The sequence below is a fragment of the Bidens hawaiensis genome, unplaced genomic scaffold, assembly GCF_021521415.1.
Source record: "Bidens hawaiensis isolate Kalapana, Puna unplaced genomic scaffold, B.hawaiensis_p1.1 tig00057046_1, whole genome shotgun sequence".
NCBI classification, from domain to species: Eukaryota; Viridiplantae; Streptophyta; class Magnoliopsida; order Asterales; family Asteraceae; genus Bidens; species Bidens hawaiensis.
Window position 1 is genome coordinate 2,136 of NW_027506384.1, and position 23,942 is coordinate 26,077.

The following is a 23,942-nucleotide window of genomic DNA, read 5'->3' on the forward strand; positions in this document are numbered from 1 at the left end:
TTCCGGAAATGACTGGGATCACCGCAGATGTAGCACGACCTGGGTCGTGGATTAGGGTATGCTGGTTGTGGGTTTTGCAGGTAGGCTGGTGGTGTTTGCGCGATTGGGTTGGCGGGAGGGACTCTACAGAACTCGGCAGAGTGACCAACGCGGCCACATCGGTTACATTGTCGACACGGGGTTTGGGTTGGGTGGTGAAGTCTACAGGTTGGGCAAAAGGGTTGGGTTCCTGTATAAGGTTTCTTAGGTGGCGGGGCAGGGAGTGCGGGATTGGTTAAGGCATAGTTGTGGACTACAGGAGGTGTTGGGTAGGCTGTCAGTGGGTTAGGCGTGTAAACTGGAGGTTGGTAGATGGGTTGCTGGACAATGGGCGGGCTGGTAAGCGCATAGGCTTTGCGCCTGCGCTTGAGGTTGTTACGGTTAGAGGGTTCAGGTTTGGTTTCTGTTGGTTCTGGGACAGTCTTGATGGGTTTGGTCTTTTCTGTTCCCCGCAGGAACAGGGTTCCTACTCTGACATGGTTGTCGCTGAGCACAGTGGCCAACTCAATGGCGTCAGAGAGGGTTAACCGAACGAAAAGTTTTTTCCCTTCGTTTGTTAAGAAAGTAAACATGTTCACAAACGCAAACGAGCATGTATAGTTCAAGGAAAAAAAAGAGAGTAAGATTCTTAATATAAAACATTAGACAAAATCACTTTAGTTATACAAAGTTAAGCACATGAGATACTAACACTCATAAACATAATCATCCTCTAATTGCCGATTTTATTATAAAATTGCCAACGAAACACAAGTTAGATTTATTGTTAGTTAAAACAACACTTTATAAAACAAACTATTAATGAAACAAACTGAACATAAAAAAATACAATCATAAATTTTAAATGAAAAGCTTTCTATCACAAACAAAATATTAAAACAATATAAAATAACCCTTCAACTAACGAACGCAAAAGAAAAACATAAATGAACACATTACAACATAAATGAACACATTACTGATCGTTTACAAACAAAATTTTTTATTCATGTTTGTTTATTTAAACGAACAAATATCAAACAATTCACGAACTGTTTACTTAACGTTAGGTTCAATTACCGAACCTAAAGGGGCAATCATGTCATACTACCCCACCTTTCCCCCCTCTTTACAAACCTGGCAGTCAAAAATTCATTTTTCTGGCGGGAACTCCATTTTTATTCATCAATCTCTTTCTCTCTCTCACACACAAACACAGACACACCATTGTTGTTGTTCTTCAACAACATGCCTCCGAGGAAGAAACCCACCAAAGCCACCACCAGTGGATCCAACAAGAAATCAAATCAAACCCATCAACAACAACAACAATCCTCTCAAAAACCCTCTAAATTCGGCATCCAACACTTCTTCGAACGCCACACTCAAAACTCATCACAAAAACAACAATCCACCACCACAAATAATAATAATAATACTAATAATAATAATAATAATAATAATAATAATAATAATAATAATAATAATAATAATAATGGGTCGGACCCAGATAAACCAATCGACCCGGTTCCCAATTTCAATGAACTTATTAATCCCAGTAGTTCTGATTTGGGGAAAAACCCTAGAAATGATTTGAAGAATGATAATATTAATAATAATGGTGGTGGTGTTTTAAAATCTTCTTCTCAGAGTACACCTGTTGAGGATTTTATGAGGGATAATGGAAGTGGGAATGGGATTCATCAATTGGAGGTTTCACCCGACTTCTGCAACTCCGTTTCTCGAAAACGAATCAAGTTTTCACCTGGGATGGTAAGCTTCTAGTAAACCCAATTTATGTCTTAATTTCACTTTTAAGATTTGCTTAAGTGTCTTTTAGCTTCAAGTTTTAAGGTTATACGCCTGTATGCGAGCGGTAGTTTACTAGTAGAGTGACAATTGTATCGGGTTGGCGTTTTTGCGGGTTGAATTGTTCAACCCTAACACAACCCGTATTTTTTATTCGGGTCAAAACCATCAACCCTAACCCGCGCTCACTTGAAATCGTGTAACTCGAACGCAACCCGTAAAAACGGTTTGGCGGGTAATATTTAAATAGTAGGAGTATTAGTCGGGTCGGTGGGTAACAGTCAAGTTGTAAATGTGATAAACGGGTTGGCGGGTAATAGTCAAGAAATAAACGTGTCAATCAGGTTGATGGTTTGCAGGTTTCACCTAGCCAGGTCTTATCAGTCTCTTTATTTCTGCGATTTTACTGAGTACGTTTGTTTGTTTGTTTGTTTTAGCTTCAAGTTATATGTTTGCATATATGCAATGCCTATAATACAGCTTGATTCAAATTTTACTTATGATCAACCAAGTGACCAACTTTTTGATTGTGTGAAACTATAATGTTTACTATGTTTTATGAAACTTTAGTATAGCGTGAGGCATGACATGTATTTTTTTTTGTAAACAATATTATTCCAGTTAATAGACCAAAGTCAAGATGACGGAGGTGATGAAGTCACATGGAAGATTTCACCGGTTAACGAGCGACTTCACGCACTCACAAATAATTTAGTGGACGGGCGAAAAGTTTTAAAAGGATGCTCACGGTTCAACATTAAACAAAGTTCTGATAACAAGGCATGTGAAGTTAATGCTAGTGATATGATTTCATTTAGTTTAATATATTTTAACAATTATTTTTATAATTTGATATGCAGCTTAAGGGGATCAATTTGGAAAGCCGTAACCTTGACCAAGATATGATTGCATGTGATAATAATAATAATGAGAAAGCAAGTGATAAGAATAATAATACAAGTTTTAGGAGTTCTTTCACGACTCCACCGTCACGCCATGAAAAGGTTTCTGATAGTATTGATGCTAATGGAGAATCAAGTCATCCTGGTTCAAGACAGCACAAAAAGGTAAATTACTTTTATGCCCTTGTTCAAAAGTATACTATAAAACGATATCATACCATCAAAGCACTCTCATTTATGCGTTATTTTCATAGGCATTGCTTGAGTTGTTAGATCAAGTAGAGGATGTAATTTGTGTTGAAGATCAAGTATCTACAGATGATATCAAAACTGCCTCAACTTCATATGATAACAAGCGAAACAATGGAACACACGTTAAGTCTGATGGTGTGCAAGGGCCAACAGTCGAGTCAACTGAAAAAGTCAACAAAAAGCCGCCCAATGTCTTTTTTCTTGTGTTTGAGGTATTCGACAAGCAGCTTGTTAGTTCGAGTGGATCTCAGTATACTTCAAAGGTTTGCTTCTGAAATCTTTTTTTTTTCCAGATTTTACCCCTGTGCTTTGAGTTTTGTTATAATATGATAACATGTTCAGGTTTTAAGGTTACTGGACGAAGAATGTGGAGAAGAACGGTCTGTATATTTGTCAGATGATTGGTATGTAGCTAAAGTTGACTTTTTTGTAACTTTTCTATTGATCATTATGCTCAAGTTCATATATGTTTAATTTACAAGTAAGGAAGCGGGTCAGTTTGATTGGTTAATAAGTAAAGTTTAAGTTAAAATTTAACTTGGTCAAACGGGCCAAAAGTCTTCTAAAAAGCATTAAAGTGCTTATGTCTTACATTGTTTATTTAAATGGATATTTGTGTTTTTTTCATCAATATAGTTTTGTAATCATATACTCACATTAATTTTTTACTAAAGTTCAAGAAATAGAACAAAAAGTGTTGACCTTACCTGATTTTTCATACCCTACATAAACTAACCGGATTTCAACCTAACTTATATCCCCCCCCCCCCCCCCTCTGCCATCTGTACGGTGACACAATTTATGAAAGGAAAGTTATCATATTTTGCAATTTATATTTCAGGTTTTATAGTGTCATAGCACCTGGAGATACTGTACATGTTATTGGTGAATTCAATGAGGATGGAATATGTGAAGTGAACTGTGACAAAAATTTTCTAATCGTTCATCCGGATATATTGGTGTCTGGAACTCGGGTAATTATTATCAGTCTTGTTTTTGTTAGCCATCCTGTTTAACTGCATTAATGGCTAATGTGGTACAATTGTTCAATCATAATTTTTTGAACGGGTTCTGAACTATAAATTAAAATGCTGACAGGTGGCGGCTAGTTTCAGTTGTCCTCGGCGCACCGTTTTGGATGAGAGGTTAAAGAACAATGAACAGGCTGCTCCAGCATTAGTTGGCACCTTACTGCATCAACTTTTTCAGGTCATTTGTTTAGTACTATTAATCTTTCTTTGGTTACGTTAAACTGGAGGTGGTCAAATGGGCGGGTTGGAGGTCAAAATGGGTCGGATCAGGTTGACCCAAAACGTTTTTCTCCAAAGTTGAGTTTTTTCATAATTAGTTGTCAAGTATTTACAATTTACAAATAATCTATACAATAAAGTGATTTAGGAGGTTTTATGCATTAAAATAGCACTTCGAGATGCTTTTAACCCATTTGACCTGCTCTGTTTTAAGCTATTTTTCTTAGTTGTTAGCAAAACACTTATTCTCTAAAGTTGCGTTTCTTTTTCATATATGGTTGTCAAGTATGGTTAAAAAATCCAATCTATATAATAAAATGATTTAGGAGGTTTTATGCATTAAAACTACACTTGGAGTTTTTGACCGGCTCCTTTTAAGCTAATTTTTTACTTGTTAGTGATAAAACATAACGCAAAGCAGTCCATTTATTAGTGAACGGGTCATAATTTGCATGTCTTTGTAAAAGAACATTTTGTCCCCTATTAAAGAATTAATCTTTGCAATTATATTGTAAGCTGAATGAGTTATATTTCTTTTTTAGGCTGGACTTATTAGGGATAATCCAACCAAAGAGTTTCTTGAGGAGTATGCAAGAGTCTTGCTTCAAAAGAATTATGAGAGCCTATACGCCTGTGGAGGTGAATACATCAATGCATATTCAGAAAATGAAATGAACTAATTTATATTAGGCTATATTATTGTATAGTCTGAATTTCCCAAACTTTCACCTATATGAAATCAATCTTTTCTTTTGGTTGTCATTGCAGTAAACGAACGTGATATTCACAAGACCATGATCGAGGCAATTCCACGGTTGCTAAATTGGATCTTGCACTTTCGCGATTCAAAGGTGCCAAATTTGTAATGTTAACTACAATAGAATATAAACTTATTTAAAAGCTTCAAACTTCAGTTGTTATTTTTGCATTCATGTTAGGAACTAGGCTAGTAAACTAACCGAATGAACACGAACGGGGCATATTCGTGTTTGTTGGTTCAACTTTAGCCCAACAAACTATCTAATGAGCAATTAAACGAACGATATCTTCTTGTTCGCGTTCGTTTGTTAAGAAAATTTGTGTGTTCTTGTTTGTTTATCCTCGTCTGTTAATAGTATAAATGGACGATTCACAACTGTAAAGTGTAAACGGACATAACAAAATAACTTAACTGAACACTGATGCACGGACATAAACGAGCGAATACCAATTAAAAGTTAACGTAAACATCAATCCATTGAGCCTAACAAATTAATAAAACTATACTAAATTGTAAGATGTGATATTTTTGTTACATAAACCTACACTAAATTGTAATGGGCTTCAGTATTTTTAGATGAGTATGAAGAAAAGTAAACGAATGAACTTAAACGCGTATAAGTGAATGAATGTAAATGAACGTTACAAAACATAAATGTACGTGAAAAAACGAACATAAACGCGCATAAATAAACGAACGTAAATGAACGTTCGCAAACATAAAGGAACATACGAGACATGTATTTATGTTTGTTTGTTTATAATAAACGAACTTCCTGCCAATGCTCGGTTCGTTTACCTATAGGAACTTTTTTTTTCTTGTACATTTTGAACCAGCTAGCTATACACATGTTTTAACTGCTATCAATATACGCAGGCCCCGTCTTCTAGTGTTGATTTTGGCTTTAGTGATGGAGTTAAGAAGGTGAAAATATCTGAGGTAGACATCTCATTTGTGTTGTGAATATGTATACTGATGACCAAATTAATTTTTTTATGTTTGGATTTGTTTTCAAATTAGGTGATTGATATTGAGGAGATGGCGTGGGCCCCAAAATACGGGTTGAAAGGAGTTATAGATGCATCTATGCATGTAAAAGTTGCTTCTAAACCTAATCAAACCGCTGATTTTATAATGCCCTTAGAGTTCAAAACCGGAAAAGCAACTAACGGTCATGCTGCCGTTGAACATAGCGCACAAGTGATGTTATATACTCTTCTTATGTCTGAAAGGTGTTCTATATATAATATATTTACCATAAAGACAATTTCCATGAGCTTATTGTTGTTCTTCTTATTTACTTCCTTTTCTCTCTCTCTCTCTCTCTCTTTTTTTTTTAATTTTATTGTAGGTACAAAAAGAATTTAGATTATGGTCTACTATATTATCTCCACACAGATCAGACACAGGTAAAACTTAACTCAAAATGCTTAATTTATAGGTGTGCTTAACATATCTTAATTATTATTTACTTTATTAAAGGGAATTTCTGTTCGGCGATCTGATTTGGTCGGGCTAATTATGAGACGTAATGAGCTTGCAAGTGATCTTCTGAAGGCATCAATGAATCAGCAACTTCCACCAATGTTGCAGGTTTTTAATTATACAATTCCTATGAATCTGTACTCTGTAGATATTTTATGGAGTGCCAGTTTTGATTTACATACTTATTAATGGGTTGACACGTGTCAGACGGGTAAAATAAAAAAAAACTTTATAAAGGAAACGGGTCGTAAGTAACCCAGAGTGAAATTACAGCGCACAAAATCTTTTACACCATTTATTTAAAGGTTATGCTATACATACACCACCTGGAAATCTGCACACCAGTATTCCTGTCACATCATTCGGGTCGTATGAGGTTATACGGCTTTATGACTCTTGTAAACCAAAAACTCGTACATCATATGGGCCGTATAAAGCAAACTTTTGCACACAAGTCACAAAACACCCCATTGATCATTGTAGTTAGTTTTAGTTAAGTTGTACGAGTTCGTATAACACACTATACGGGCCTGTATAATAATTCGTATAACACTTTATACGGGCTCATACGAGCATTTTCACCATATTTTAAAGGCCATATTGCTCATACGTCTGTATGACTTGGCGAAAAAGTCATATAGTCTGTATGACTTATTAGTGGTGTATGGATAATATTGTGGTGTGTGTATAGATTTGCTCTTATTAAAAGCTGGATTGTCTATAATCTTTTGGAAAAATAGCAGCAGAAATTATCTGTTTTGATAAGTTACCTAGCCACCTATTTTGCCACCTTTAATATTCTGTGATGAATTACTTTCAAGTTAATAATGGTTTTCTTGTTTCAGTCCCCAAACATGTGCAAAAGTTGCAGGCACCTTAAGGCTTGTACAGTCTACCATAAGGTAACATTTTTGTTTTATAGAAACAATATACTTATAATGCATACAAACTTCATAATTTATACAGAAGTGTAAGCACATTTATTGTTTTTCCTTGATGGTTTTGTTATATTCTGTAGACACATAGTGGAAGCATTGAGGGCAGTGGATTAGGGGATGTTTACACCTCACTTGTGAACCATATAACAACTGGTCATTCTAACTTTCTTAAGAAATGGGAACGGTTGATTGACTTAGAAGCAAATGAACTGGAGGTCTAAATTTGTAAATACAAACTACATCCATAACCAACTCCATGCTTATCTTTGTTTTCTATACCTTATTTTTTTATGTATTTATAATTCAGGTTGTGAGGAAAGAAATGTGGGGTCCGCGCAGTATGAACGGAGCATATTTAAGTACTTGTTTATCCTCCATTGTTCTTGACACTTCAGATCAAGTACTACATAAAAACTTAGTTCAAGGCAATCGGTTTGTTTATCGATTTACGCGCCAGGATTTAAATACTTCATCTTCAGTAAAGGACTTGGAATGCTCGCTTAGAACTGGAGATTATGTGGTAATTTTATGACCAAATTATTTTGTTGATTCAGTGTATAAACTTAGAGTTAGTTATAATATCATGCTTACTTATTCTTAGATCTTGAGCACGGATCCCGCACGTCTTGTGGTTGGACGGGGTGTAATAATGGACCTAACTCGCATCAGTGTCATGGTATGACCATTTGCTTCGTTAGTTGTAGTTATATCAAACTTTTGTTTTTTTATAAATTTTAATTTGGTGTTTTTTTTCTTGTACAGGTTTCTTTTTCAAAGCGTTTAAGGCTTCCTGGTAGCAGCTCGTCTAAAATCATTCATGATCTTTGTCAAGAGGTTTGGAGGATTGACAAAGATGAATTTGTTGCATCATTTGCAATGATGAGGTAGTTAGAGATTCTCATTATTATTTTGACTTTCAAAATGGCTTTATGTTATCTTATAAATCACATATTCTGCAATTTGTTATCTATTGTCAATGTCAAGGTTCAATCTCATTCAAATGTTTCTACAAGATGATAGAAGTTCCCACCTTCGAAGCATGATTGTTGATCTTAATGTGAGTGCTCACTAATCATGTTTGTTCTTTTAAATGTAACTGAATATATAAGTGAACACGGACAATTAAACGAGCAGGGTGTTCTTGTTTGTGTTCGTTCGTTAAGAAAATGAGCGTATTTGTTTATGTTCGTTTGTTAACAGTATAAATGAATGGTTCACAAACGTTAACAAACAAACATCACTGAGCTAAAATTGATTAAAAGTAACTGTGAACAGCAATGCGTTGGGCCTAAAAAGTTATTAAAACTAGATTTCGTTGTAATGGGCCTAAAATACATATTAAGGAACTAAGCGAACAAATATAAGCAAAACGGAAATAAATGAATGCAACTGAACAAACACAAACGAACTTAAATGAAAGAACTCGACATGTGTTCATGATAGTTTAACTAAATGAGCATTTTTTTTCTGTTCATGTTCGTTCGTCTATTAAATAAACAAACCTCCCGCCACAGGTTCATGAACAGTTTACTGAATGTTTGGTTCATTCACAAGCCTATTCACATGGGCGGCAAAATGGACGGGTTGTATAACAGGTCAACACGGGTCAGGTTGACCTAAAACACTTTTTATCCAAATCTCTTATATACAGGCAGTGTATGATTACATAGTTATTTTATTTCAATAATAATATGATACTCAGATAATTGATTTATGAGACTTTATGCATTAAATTACACCCTGAACAACTTTCAACCATTTTTCTAGTAAGCTATTTTTTTAAGTATTTTTTTTCTCATGTACATATTTCTGTAGGCTCCTAGATATGACGGTGGTTGTACATTCAGTCAAGATCCAGCTGTATCATACATTTGGTCAGAAAAAACGTTAAACGACGATCAACGCAAAGCAATACTTAAGGTTATTTTAGTAATTTCAGTACATGATTAAACTTAATTCTCATATATGCTCTTTTTAGCTTACTTATGTAACTTATTCTGTTAATTTTCAGATACTTACTGCTAAGGATTATACACTTATTTTAGGTATGCCCGGAACAGGCAAGACCTCCACCATGGTCCATGCTGTCAAGGCATTATTAATGAGAGGTGCCTCTATTTTGCTGACATCATACACCAACTCTGCTGTTGATAATTTGCTCATCAAATTAAAATCTCAGGTACTTTCTTAATTTAACACACTCTGCACACTATTTCCATAAACCACTATGTGTTTTATGAACTGAACTGAATCTTTGACTATCTTTTACTATTTTAGGGCGTTGATTTTATACGTATTGGTAGAGAGGAAGCCGTGCATGAGGAAATCCGCGGTCATTGTATTAACGGTTCGATTCATTTACTCCATGATTTTTTTATAAAACAGCCTAGTATCGTTTTAATTATACATGTTTAATAATATTTCAACTTTTCACAGGGGCTGATATGCAAAGCACCAAAGATATTAAGACGAGACTTGATCAAACCAAAGTTGTTGCAGTTACATGCTTAGGGGTGTCCAGCCCTTTGCTTTGTGACAAGAAGTTTGATGTATGCATTATGGATGAAGCGGGACAAATCACACTTCCTGTATGTAATTCTGAACCCCCCCTATCTTTCGAAAAAAAATCTGTAACATTTGCTTGAAATTGAAAATAGGATTTTGTTTGTAGGTTTCATTGGGACCTTTGATGTTTGCATCAATGTTTGTACTGGTGGGAGATCATTATCAACTGCCTCCGCTTGTGCAGGTACTTATATTTGTATTTTCGTTATAATTTCATAATATTTTGTGGATATGACATGATAACTTATCATGTAAACTCTGGTATTTTAGAGTACTGAAGCTAGAGAAAATGGAATGGGTGTGAGTCTCTTTTGCAGGCTTTCAGAAGCACATCCGCAGGCGATTTCCGCTTTGCAAAGCCAGGTGTATATCAATTATCTTTTATAGCCCAAAATGTTTCCGATAAGTATGTTAAAATTTTATATTGTAACTTGCAGTATCGTATGTGTGCACCGGTTATGGAGCTTTCAAATGCATTGATATATGGTAATAGGTTACGTTGCGGTTCTCCTGATGTAGCAAATGCAAGACTTGTGTATACAAGTTCAATCTCTTCTTCATTATGGCTAAAGCAGGTAATTTTTAGGACTATTTTCATATATATTCATATATGTGTGTGCTGATGTGGTTTTCACCATCAATCTTCAGGTTTTGGATCCACTTAGACAAGTAATATTCGTTAATACAGGTTTGTATATTCTTTAATTATTCTTCAGGTGTTAAGTGTTACACATGCTTACAAAAATATAACCTTTTTGCACAGATCTTTTGCCTGGTTTAGAGGTTAAAGATTGCAAGACCGTAAATAATCCAATTGAAGCATACATAGTCACAGAGGTACACATTAAAATGGCAACTTAATTTGATTTTCTATTTTTTCGCCTGCTGCTTGATTTGATTTGTTTTTGTTTATATGTCTGCAGATAACTGATAAGTTGACTAGTCAAGGCATCCGAGGTGAAGATATTGGTGTTATAACTCCTTATAACTCTCAAGCCAATCTTATCAAACAATATGTATCAAATTCAGTTGAGATACACACAATTGACAAATATCAGGTAATGTTTTATTTTTATACAAATCAATGCTGAAACTTTAAGTATACTGGTTGACCTGTTTGCTTCAACGTGGTTAACAGGTCAACATGAACATGCATTTATCTAAATAGTCAAAACGGTTGATGTGTCATAATAAAGTTGTAATCGTGCTAAAAGGGTTGGAGGGTTGTAATAATTGGGCTAAGGTCGTAAACGGGTTATGTACACAGAACCCTTTTATCTAAATGAGTCCAAATGGCTGGCATGTTGTAATCAAGTTGTAAACATGCTAAACGGGTTTGGAGGGTTGTAATATATGGGCTAAGGTCGTAAATGGGTTGACCCATTTGTTTAAACATAGTTAACAGGTTAACCCAAACACTAACCCGTTTTTCTAAATAGTAACAGTTGGTGTGTCATAATCAAGTTGTAAGCATGCTAAAAGGGTTGGAGGATCGTAATAAATGGGTTGACTCTTTTAAGTAAACAGGTGACCTTTTGTTTAAACGTGTTAAAGGTCAACCCGAACATGAGTCGTTTAATTAAACATAAGAGGGCTCATTTATTAAACAGATTAGGTGTGCCTTGTGTGACAACCCAAAACCTGCTTATTTAAATGTCATATTTCGGGTTGTCGGGAATCGCCACCCCTATGCGATATTGCATTGACTTTGAGAATTATTAATATGGAAATTAATTTGCTTTTTGTCTTTAAAATGGAGTTTTGAGGGACCTTCATATTTGAATTGTTGAATATAATAAACATTTCACAAAAATAAAAAAAGAAAAGAAAAAAGGAACAGATGATGAACAATGTTTTAGCTAAAGTCTCATGATGTATTTATACAACAATGTAGGGAAGAGACAAAGATTGCATATTGGTATCCTTTGTAAGGTCAAGTAATAATCCAAAGAACTGCAAAGCATCACTTCTTGGTGACTGGCACAGGATCAATGTGGCCCTTACTCGTGCCAAGGTTCGTGTTAATATAATAATTACTTTCATTATGATTGTGTGTTTAAATAGAAATATTATGATTTATGCATGTTTTTTTTTGGGTGCAGAAAAAGCTGATAATGGTTGGGTCAAAGAGAACATTGTCATATGTTCCAATACTTAAGCTTTTAATTGAGAAAGTAGAACAAGGGTGTTCTATATTGAATGTAAATAAAGAAGATATTGATATTAACAGTCAACACAAAGGAGAGCTTAAGAGATGCTCTCAGTTGAGCCAACTCTCACTCTAGATTTTTATGTTGTATTCCACAACTCCTTTTTGGTTAATATGAAATAAGTTATTTCAACTCCCATTTTGTTTGATTGTGGCAATCAAGCCTTTAATAATCTAAGTTTTTGTAATTATTTATATATTAAATTCTAAAAATGGAATATTAAAACTAAATTAGACTCTAATTATTAGAGTGACAATTTACAATTAACTTTTATCCACCTTTGATTCTTTGAAATTGTAGAAAATTTGTTTGTTTTTGTTATGATGAGGTGACTTGGGTTGTGTCTGACTGTCTTGTAGTAAACTCCTAATAGATCAAATAACAAAGTTAGGAAGATATCAGTTGCCAAATGGCTTGAACAAGTCTAACGAGGGTTTTATTCTTTAATTTAAGGTCATTCATTCAATATTCAACTTCATAAATTATCTTATTCATAATAGATTTATTATCTTATTACGATTTATAGTCATAATAACACATATTATATTCCAAAAACTAACAGTTAGACACAACATTATGGGTTGTATAGGGGCTTTAAAGGGGGCGATATAGGCAAATAACACCACCCCGATGCGGTTTAGGGAGGCAACATAGTGGAATGCGGTGTTGCAATGCTTCTCTCTCTCTCTCTCTCACACACACACACACATTTATACATATAATGGGGGCGGTAAGGGACTTTAAATCACAACGGGACTTTAGCGGTAAGGGACTTTAAATCACAACGGGACTTTATAGAGCATGGCTTTAAAGCCCCCATTTTCTACGTGGCGGTGATGTGGAGGGGCGGCTCACAGCACATCACATGGTCTTATACAATAAACTTTTTGTGTTGATTTCTTTAACTATATGGAAAGAAGAGGGAGTATATCCTTCTTCCTTAAAATTTTGTGAACTTTCTTTCCTTAAGACTTCCTTTATTAGCAATTCAACACATGGACCGGTCATCCAAAAAGTAAAAAAAAAATTCTTGATTAACACGGTCGCATGAACAACCCAAACTGTGTACATTTTTAAAATACGGTACTTGACACATGACAACTTAGAGTTAATATATTAAATAATTTTCTTTTTTTCTTTTCAAACAATTAATTTTACATATGATTCGATTTTTGTTTAATAACTCATAAAATTTAACATTTTATAAAATATTAGAAAACACGGTCTTGTTTATTTTTTAATGAAAATTTCGATATAAATTTTATTAAGAATGAAATACTTTCAAAAATATGTATTTTTTTAGTATGACATCCATCGTAAGATTTTTTTTCTTTTCTTGTTTATACTTGTAAATAAATTATTATGATGGCGGAATGTCATGTATAGATTATCACTACTGTTAGTGTACGATTTGTTGTCCGTAGCTGATCGAATAGGTTAGGGGTAGTTTAGTCAATATACTATATGTAATATGACCCATTCGCTATGGATTGTATAGCGAACGGCGTTCATTCGTTATAGACTTAGCTCATTCGTTAGCCTAGGAGCAAGTACGCTAAGGATGTAGTGTACATGGCTCATTCGTTAAGTGAGAGAGCTCATTCGCTAAAGGATTTAGCGAATAAAGGCTCATTCGTTAAAGTAATGCCCATTCACTAAGGATGTTTAGTGAATGAGAGGTCATTCGTTAACAGGATCACTTCATTCGTTAGTGATGCTATCAAATGGGGCTTGGGCCTATAAATAGGCAGATGATGTTCATTTGGCATAGAGACCCATGCTTATTTATTCCCCAAGTAACGTAATGTTGCCAGATTCTCTCTAGGATCCAGCTTAACGTATGTAATGTATGCATCCTTAACGTTATCAATAAAGTAATCCTTAACGTATCGTCTTGTTAATCATTGATGTATCCAATTGCGACTAGATCTTGGCTCGTATAATGTAATAACGTTTCCTCAACTGGTATCAGAGCAGACGGCTGCTTGTGATACATCAATTCACCGAAATATTTTGATCGAAACATGTTCTTCGGTTTAAGTTAATGTTTGATCGGATTGTGATTAATTTAGTGAATATTTGATGAAATTGATTGTTGATTCATGTTCCTGATGGGAATTCGAGGCTTCGTAATGTATTTTGGTGGATTAATTTGAAGATTTGATGTGTAATCGATTCAATCCGCCATTGAAGTCCATGAACAAAGCTTGAATTTTGATTCTTGTTTGATTGAAATTGATGAGATAAAAAATGTGGAAGATGTAAAATCAACTTTTTTTTTCTTCGTATTTACTCTCTTATTTTTGTTTTTCTATCCAGATGATAAGTATTTAAAACCATTAAATATTTGAACGAGAAGTTACATTCACAACCCGGGCCGCGATATATGGAACATATTGATTGTTAAATGAAGAAGTGTGAGGTTGCATGAAAATCTATCCTAATTTAGCATGGTTGATCATTCAGCGCAACATCAACTATTGTGCATTTGTGCACATAAATTATCCTAGTCAAGGACAGTTATCAAAGTTATATGGAATCAAAACAATTTTGGTGTGTTTGTGCACCCATGGTCCGGTGAGTGACCCCGACCCGTTTGATTTTACTATTATGTGGAGAATAATATGAGGATATTAAGCCATGCGAATATATAAAATATAATCATGTGTCTTTGTGTTCTTAATGTTGTTTGTTCCTGCCAAGAGGACATGTATGTGTTTCAGTTATAATGTTTTATGTTCATAAAATAATGTTTGCTTCTTTTTTGTGTCATTATTTGTAACTTGTAAGTAATCTTTGTTTCTTTTCATTAGATGGCCAACTGATCATTCTGAGCTTGGATTGGGGACTTGAATTTATGTGTGACTGTATGTATGTGTATGTGTGTGTGAATATATTTATATGATGCGTGTATATATATGGTATGTCTATGAATGTATTTTTATGATATGTTTCAAAGAACATATTAAAATATATTTTGTCGTTCGAAATTATAACCTAGTATGATGATATATGTTTTTTAATTTAGGTTACACATAAAATGCGAAAACACCCATCTTTCCTTAGAAACATGTAACAAAAGCTATTAATATTTACAATATTGTCATCTTAAATATAAGCCCTAGATTAAATACAATAAATGATTATTTTTCAATTCTCGCACTAATTTCACTTTTCGCCTAAACCAGCTCCGTTATTTGATCATATATATATATATATAAAAGGTTTGGATCAAATACAAATGAAATTAATGTGCTAAACATGAGAATCAAATAGAATAATTTTATATACAAGTAGAGTAATTATCGTAGAGTAATTATGTAATTACACTATGATGTAATTACATAATTACTCTACTTGATTCTCATGTTTAGCACGTTAATTTCATTTGTACGTTATACACACACATTATTTATGACGTCATCCGGGTCAAAGACCGATCGTCATTCCCGGGTCGGTTCAATGCATTGGAGGTCCTAAATCAAAACAATTTTTTGTAGCCTTTTCATGATAATTACCAAGAAAAAAAATTAATTATCACAAATTTTGAACTTATAACGTATAGTTTAGTAACAACTCAGCCTACCACCGTCACACCAATACATTACTTTAAGTTTAACCTATCAATTATAATAAATCTATATATTAATTAAATACTTTAATAATTAGATATGGACCTGAAACCTTAACTTATTTTCTTTTTCCCACTAGCCGGCACTTGTGAGTATAACCCACCGTTGCTTCTTTCTTTGGGACTCAAAATAATAATAATAATGACAAAGCGGCCTCACATCGAAGATGACGAGGACGAGGACGAGGACAGGGACGGGTTTCTTTGCATATACCCCCCGTGAAGTCGTCTTCTTCTTCTTCTTCTTCTCCAATCGAAGGTCCCGGCTTGAAGGCCCTCAAGGATGACATTGATAAGAAGGACAAGGTATATAATATCTCACACGATTACCTACCTGTCAATCCTATATTAATATAACAAACAAACCACCAATTAATATCATCATCATTAACTACGTACGTGCTGCAGGTTCCGGCTTACCTGATTTGGAATTTATCTGCATCGGAAGATACTCAGCGCAAATGGTAAGTAAGTTTGATTTTAAGAGAACCAGTCAGTGGATTACTTCATGTAGGAGTATTATATAATTATTTGAAGGTACAATGAGATGTGGAGCGCATTCAAGGACAACAACATTATCAATGAACTTAAGAATGATGACCAAGCCACCAACTTTGTAGTTGATATCTTAAACAAACCCCATGCTGCTTCTTATGATATTCCGGTCTTCTTGAAATATTACAAGCTTCCTGCTTACTCCCCAGATTCAGATATCCCATTGTTTAAGCAGCAGCTGCATCTGGACTATGAGGAATATGGTCCTCCCACTCCACCGAATCCTTTGGAGTTCGAATTGCACACACTTCCTGTAACAAGAACACTTATAATAATACTTTTTTTTAATTAAAACTTGATATATTTCTTATTATTAGTTTTGCATATCAGGTGCTTTGGAAGGAAGTAACAGATGGGTGTGGTTTCGGTGTCTCTGTACTGCTTCTGTCTGATTAGTTCTATTATTTACCCCTAGGGATAGCGTACGCGGCAACTGAGCGTCGCCGCGCACTGGCCACAGGCGATGATGACCGGGCATTTGAAATGCTGAGTCGAATTAATAAAACGGAAAATTATAAGTATTTACTCTTACCTTACCCATGTCTTACAATATGGGTTTGGATCAAATACAAATGAAATTAACGTGCTAAACGTGAGAATCAAGTAGAGAAATTATATATACAAGTAGAGTAATTATGTAATTACTCTATGATAATTACTCTATGATGTAATGACATAATTACTCTACTTGTATATATAATTACTCAATTTGATTCTCACGTTTAGCACGTTAATTTCATTTGTATGTTAACCTTTCCCATACAATATTACTGTACTTTTTAAATTCGTGAAAACAATCATACTCTTACTTGGTGTCACAGGGTACTGGATATCGGTCGTAAGCAATATCTGACCATAAAGTACCATATCAGGCTAAGGTACTTATTTGAAACTGAATTTGTTTTTCATGTGTGTGTTGTGTGGTATTGCTGATAAGATCTGCATCCTATAGTAGGAGAGTTTGAAAGGATAGGAAAATTCAACTTCCACCGAACTAACACATCAAACTTGTCATCAACGCAAATAAATATAAAGATCTATCATCCACTAAACTACCAATTAATCAAAACATTGACAACAAAAATATTTAGACCGGAAAGCTTAGGTAATCCATTATCAAAAGAATAAATTTCCATGTTCAAGTGGAGATCAGACACAATGTTAAAACATAAACAAATATTTAAACATAAACAAGTTTAAATGCAAACAAAGATGTTATAATGTGAACAGTTTGATTATTCAAGAAGCGATATCAATTTGTGAGATGTTCTATACGTGATTACAGATGCTCACTCTATGGAACTTACGCGTTCCATTTTACTAAGATACTGTAAAGCGTAACTATCATTTGCTAAGATGTTCTATACTTGATTACAGATATTTTATTTGACCGTCCAATTAAAATCAGTGATTTTTGCTGTTAATAGAATTACCAAATACATTCTTTATAACAATGTTTAATTGCTGTTATCTGTATTTTGTTTATTTGACCTATCATAATTAAACTGTTTTGATGCTAAAAACAGTGGGATACGCGTGAGAAAAAGTGAAACTGATGGATCTCGGGCGAAGGAACGGCTTGCAAAGATGGTCACTGGCAAGGATCTGTATATTAAAGTCTCCCGTATTGATGAGAAATTGCGTTGTTTTGGAAACGTGTACCACAAAGACAAGAAACTACAGGTAATGCTGTCCGTTGTGTACTAACATATGTAACACGACTAATTCATAAAATTCGATCGTGCAGACTATATTGATGAAGACAGGAGGTGGTTCGTGTTATGTAAGATTCGTTACTTCTTTAAGTTGAGTGTTTTAAGTATATGTCAGGTTTTTTTCCCTAAGAACACGTTACCGGTTTGATAACAGTGGGAGAAAGTTGAACCGGGCATGGAGGATGAAACTAGCGCAGGAAAAACATCTTAAAATTTGAACGCATGGTAGAGAATTGGATGATTTCTCAAGGTAATAAATAAGCTTGAGAAAGAAGATGATAAAATCGATCAAGTGAACCAAGGAAAGTAAACTCACTTACTGTGTTTTCTATATTTATCAATGTGATATATTATATGTTGAACTCATATATTATCTTTGTCAACAAATACAAAAAAAGTTATTTTTGTCAAGTAGAATCAGTTCATAATGCTTAAACCATTTTACCTTTTAATCTGAAGGTTGAAAGCCTGTGATTGATCGTAATACATCATTGCAAATCTACAGTAGATGAAGATACCATAATTTTGATTTGATTTCAAAGCAATACTTCATCAGTGTCTTGATTGAGAACATAGTCATACTTATAAAAGGATTACTATATTTTAAAATAATACGACTTACTAGTTAGCTGTGGAAATCAAAGACTCGGAGGCACTCGAATCAAAAGAGTTATAAGCATGTTAGTTTACTCCCACTAAATCCCAATTGCACCATCTCTTTAATGCGGTTATGTGGCGGGATGACCCGTGCAACTGCTTGGTCGTTGTGTAAACCGACTGGATCACGAAAGACGGATGAAAAAGCCGTCTTGTTCTTGCCTTTGCTTTTGCTTGCGCTTACCATAACTAGTCTAGTGGTGAGAGTTAAAAGAAAAATGGTGTAGTTGAGTGTAAAACGAAACGATTCGGCTTTAACGAATTAGTCTTTTAAATTACAAACCTTATCTATCGGTTTTTTGCTTAACACTTACACGACTAAAATAATACGCTATAGTGAAATGTAATTTAATTATATACGTATCACTTAATTTAAACGATAGTTGTAATAACGTGTTTAATAATCCTAACTGAGTTTATTCTCATTGGGGTCCTTAATTTAAAAAACATTGGCTTTCAGTGGTCTCCCGTTAGAAAAAAAGTTTAACGCCGTTACGTTTTATTGAATTTCGAACTAATTTTTTTAGGGCTTTTGGTCCGAAGGAGAATACGAGACGATTAATGTAAATCTTAGCTCGAAACAATGATTTAGACAACTTAATTTTTGATAATTGAAAGTCAAACACCCGATTGAAAGTATTAATTAAGCTGCTTGGAGCGTCGTTTTGATCTAAGTTTTACATCAATCACCTCGTATTCTACTTCGGACCAAAAGCTCTAAAAATTTAGTTTGAAATTCGATAAAACTTAACGCCGTGAAGTTTTTAATGAGAGACCATTGAGAGCCATTTTTAAAAAAATTTGGGACCATAGTGGGAAAAAACTCCGGGGCTGTTTGACAAGTGCTGAGTCATTAAGTATTGAACCAGGAAGAGGTCCGAATGATTAAGAGGGTCTGAGCCAGTAAGTGCTGAACCAGTAAGTGTTGTTTGACTAGGTATCCGAATGAATGTGCAGAATGACTATTTTACCTCTCTTTACTATTTTGTGCTGAATGAAAATATTTATTTAGTTAGAGCTCTTAACAACATATTTTAAAAATTTTGACATGGCCATTTGTATTAAGGGTAATCCTTACGAAGAACAAAACCTGTTTAATAATCGATAGTTCACAAAATACGGCTGATTCGATAACACAAGAGGCCCATCACTAATTACTTAAAGCAACTAAGAAATATACGTCACAACATGTTATGTCTTAAACTTGACCAAATAGACATAACACAATTTATGAAAAACTAATATCACAATTCGCAACTTCCTCCGAAGAGCCTCGCATACCATAACTTTACCTAAAGCCGCCATGTTAGTCCACTTGACTCGGTCACTTTAATAAAACAACCACACTAGCTTTACCTACAATTTATAACCACGAAAGATTAGTCATGGATAAGTGAGGACTCAATATTAATTTCAACTGTGCCATTAATTGGCGGGATATATTAACTATTAAGAGCACCACAATGCATCCCGAAGGCATAACTTAAAAATGGCTCAAAGTCTCAAATCTCAACAATAAAAACGAAACAACTCGCGTGTCATAGGCTTTCACCGTAGTTGTACGTAACACCCAATTTTAGTGCTGCACAGACACTCTTACGACCTGAATTACTTTAACATGATCAAAGGTAAATAGTAGACTCGGAAAACTTTTCAACCATATATAAAATACATTTATCCGAGCTACAGTTGATTGAATTGAGCTAAACAAAACTCAAAATAAGCTGAGCCTTATTGAGCACGAGCCGAACCTCAAAACAAAACTTATTTAGTTATGGCACTCAAACTCTAGCCTTGTATGGGAAGCACATGTCCTTTTCAAATTCATTTATTTGGGTCAAAAACATTATCTTAAAAAAAATTGTAAGCACCTTAATCATACCAAAGACTGCATTAGTTATTTTCAGTGTAAGAAAACCCAACCCATATTAGTCATTAGATCAAAGTCTAACTATTATGGTTATGTTCCTCTATGGGTGGATGAGAAGCAACCCATATCAGATTCAAAATCAGATGCAAAGGTGGATGAGAAGCAATCCATATCAAAATCAGATTCAGATGCAAACTGGGAAGAGAATTTGCCAATTGATTATGAAAATATAATGAAAAAGTCAGAAGATAGTGTGCGATGGACAACCAAGGAGGAAGCATACTCAGTTATGAGCAAAGGGTTTTTTTTATTATATATACAATCTTTTTAACAATGGGAGAGCTTTCCAAGAAGAACATGACAACACAAACTTTCAACGACAACAATCGAATAACTGCTACTGCCGACGGATCACACGAGAAGAGGTGAAGGATGCACTTAGGAGGATGGGAAGGTCTAAGGCGGTTGGCCCAGACAACATACCCATCGAGGTGTGGAAGTGTCTGGGGGAGGAAGGAGTCATGTGGTTAACTACTCTGTTCAATAGTATTCTCAAATCAGGTAAGATGCCAGACCAGTGGAGGAGCAGCGTTGTAGTTCCTATCTATAAGAACAAAGGAGACGCCCAATGTTGTGGTAACTACCGAGGAATCAAACTACTAAGTCATACTATGAAGCTATGGGAAAGAGTGATTGAGGGTAGACTTAGACGAGAAACTCAGGTTACGGTCAACCAATTTGGCTTCATGCCGGGCCGTTCCACCACAGAGGCAATACACCTTATAAGAAGATTAATGGAAAAGTATAGGGAGAAGAAGCGTGATCTACATATGGTGTTTATTGACCTAGAAAAGGCCTACGACAGTGTGCCACGACAGGTGCTCTGGGAGTGCTTGGAGGGTAGAAGAGTGCCCAGGAAATACATAGAGATAATTATGGATATGTATACCAGGAGTGAAACAAGTGTCCGTGCGCCAGTGGGGGATACTGATTTCTTTCATGTAGAGGTAGGTCTTCACCAGGGGTCAGCGTTGAGCCCGTTTCTTTTTGCAGTAGTCTTGGATGAGTTGTCAAAGTCGATTCAGGGGACTCTCCCGTGGTGCATGATGTTCGCAGACGATATTGTGTTACTTGCTGAGAAAAAACAAGATCTAAACATGAGGCTTGAGGAGTGGCGAACAACCTTAGAGACAAAAGGTTTAAAGATTAGCCGATCTAAGACGGAGTACCTCCACTGTGATTTTGGTGGGATAAACGACAATGAAGACGCACAGATCACAATTGAAGGTCAGGTGGTCCCGCAGGTAACGAAGTTCAAGTATTTAGGATCATTTGTACAGAGCGATGGGGAATTAGACAGTGATGTGACCCACCGAGTTCAGGTAGGATGGTGTAGATGGAAAGCAGCCACAGGTATATTGTGCGACAAGAGTTTCCCGACTAAACTAAAGGGAAAATTCTATAGGGTGGCAGTTAGACCTGCAATGCTATATGGAACAGATTGTTGGGCCATCAAGAAGGCACAAGTGCGGAAGATGGAGGTAGCAGAAATGAGAATGCTACGTTGGATGTGTGGGCACACAAGGCTAGACCGAATAAGAAACGTTGAGTTTCGCGAGAGATTAGGGGTGGCGAACATAGCAGATAAGATAAGAGAGTGGAGATTGAGATGGTTTGGACATGTAAAGAGAAGACAGACGACGAATCCTGTTAGATCCGTAGAAAACATTACTATAGAGGGGAGGAGGGGTAGAGGACGACCGAAATTGACTTGGGATGAGAGGATTAGGCATGATTTGATAGACCTAAACCTCTCCGAGGACATGGTTGAGGATAGAAATTCGTGGAGAAGTAGAATTAAAGTTAAGGATTTTTAGAGAGAATTGAATACCTTAGGGCTTAGACTTAACTTATTTAGGTCAGATACCATAATGGTATTTCCCTTACATATATTATTATTATTATTATAATTATTATTAGCTTTTATATAGCTGTTAAACTGTGATCTTATTATTAATATTATTATAATTAGTAGTAGTTTTTATATAACTGTTAAACTTTGATTTCCTTTATTTTGCTTCATACACATGTACTTAGAGCCGAGGGTCTCTCTGGAAGCCACCTCTTTATTCCTTTGGATAGAGGTACGGTGTGCCTACATCCCACCCTCCCCAGACCCTACTAATAGCTTTGCTGTCGGTGGGATTTTACTGGGTATGATTGATTGATTGATTGATATATACAATAAAAGAATCATTGTAAGTCTATTTGTTTTTACTCATATATATGCTGTTGTTGTAGAGCCTATGAACATGGCTCCTCCAGAGGGAATAATTATATTTTGAATTTTTTAACAACTAAGTACTTACAAATCTATATTGCTATTTGATAGTGGTTTTCTCTTGACAAAATGGGAAGAAATGTCTCATAATATCAGCGATAGAGTCTGCTCGGCTGTTCGGAGAGAATCAGCTGCCTCTACCGAAATCAAGGTTTATTTTTTATTTTTTATTTTTTATTTTTTTATATATATATTTCCATTTGCTTTCTTGTAGTTAAGTTTTTATATTATAGATTATTTACTAAACGTTTTCAGATTTGGAGAAGCATTTCGGTGTGACTATTCGTATTTTACGCTTAGTTATGAAGCCCAGTCCCAACTACTATCATCTAAAACAACATATGCAATTTACCTTGTCTTCAAGTTATCAAAAGACCAGGATTTGAGGCTCCTATGAGAGTGACAGATGAAAAATATTTGGGTTCAGGAATTAACAATTGTTGGTTTAACAATTGTGCGTTAACTAAAGACTGCTTATTTAGTTTGCAAGGCCCATTCAGAGTTAATTATCGATGATTAAGTATGACCCGTATTTTTCCTTGATTTGCTAATATGGTGTTTTTTAATGAAATACACCTTTGAGATTTTATTTTTTTCATATGGCTACTGTATGTTTCTATTTGACCAAAATACACTACCCAATGTAAATCATATCAACAACAATGATGCCCCAAATTGTAAATTATTTGAAGAAAGAAACTGAACCCTAAAGATAGACAATTGTTATACCTGGAAGTCTGATGATCGATCAACAATTCGCCATAGCTATTTTCAAGCCAACATACATAACCTGTAAATCACACAAATGAAAAATAATTTTGAGACAATATTGAACCTTAATGACTTTCTAATTTCAATATATATACCTCAAGGCCAAATTTCGTATGCTTTTTATCGCTTCTAAGCGGTTCAGGCATTTCATCGAGCATCTGGTGAGCACACTCATATTTATAGGATCTTGATGAAGAACCTAACATCCATTAT

The 23,942-nt window shown here is 35.0% G+C and overlaps 1 protein-coding gene across 1 annotated transcript; it reads left to right on the plus strand.

Moving 5' to 3' along the window:
- Window positions 1–1,251: 1,251 nt before the first annotated feature.
- On the plus strand, window positions 1,252–12,278 carry LOC143617705 (DNA replication ATP-dependent helicase/nuclease JHS1-like). The gene is made up of 31 exons (XM_077090182.1): window positions 1,252–1,791; window positions 2,449–2,655; window positions 2,688–2,894; window positions 2,984–3,244; window positions 3,324–3,385; window positions 3,823–3,955; window positions 4,080–4,190; window positions 4,774–4,870; window positions 5,000–5,082; window positions 5,868–5,930; window positions 6,012–6,223; window positions 6,343–6,400; window positions 6,474–6,584; window positions 7,322–7,378; window positions 7,495–7,629; window positions 7,722–7,934; window positions 8,016–8,090; window positions 8,177–8,298; window positions 8,399–8,471; window positions 9,230–9,334; window positions 9,426–9,593; window positions 9,692–9,761; window positions 9,851–10,002; window positions 10,086–10,163; window positions 10,250–10,342; window positions 10,417–10,554; window positions 10,628–10,667; window positions 10,743–10,816; window positions 10,903–11,037; window positions 11,874–11,993; window positions 12,082–12,278. The coding sequence occupies exons 1-31, from the start codon at window positions 1,267–1,269 to the stop codon at window positions 12,262–12,264; spliced, it is 4,161 nt and encodes a 1,386-aa protein (XP_076946297.1). The 5' UTR covers window positions 1,252–1,266; the 3' UTR covers window positions 12,265–12,278.
- The last annotated feature ends 11,664 nt before the right edge of the window (window positions 12,279–23,942 follow it).

Coding starts and splice junctions, on each gene's coding strand:
- LOC143617705 (XM_077090182.1), top strand. CDS start 1,267: ATGCCTCCGAGGAAGAAACCCACCAAAGCCACCACCAGTGGATCCAAC. Junction 3,956..4,079: donor TATTGGTGTCTGGAACTCGG/GTAATTATTATC, acceptor AAATGCTGACAG/GTGGCGGCTAGTTTCAGTTG. Junction 9,594..9,691: donor TCATCAAATTAAAATCTCAG/GTACTTTCTTAA, acceptor TTACTATTTTAG/GGCGTTGATTTTATACGTAT.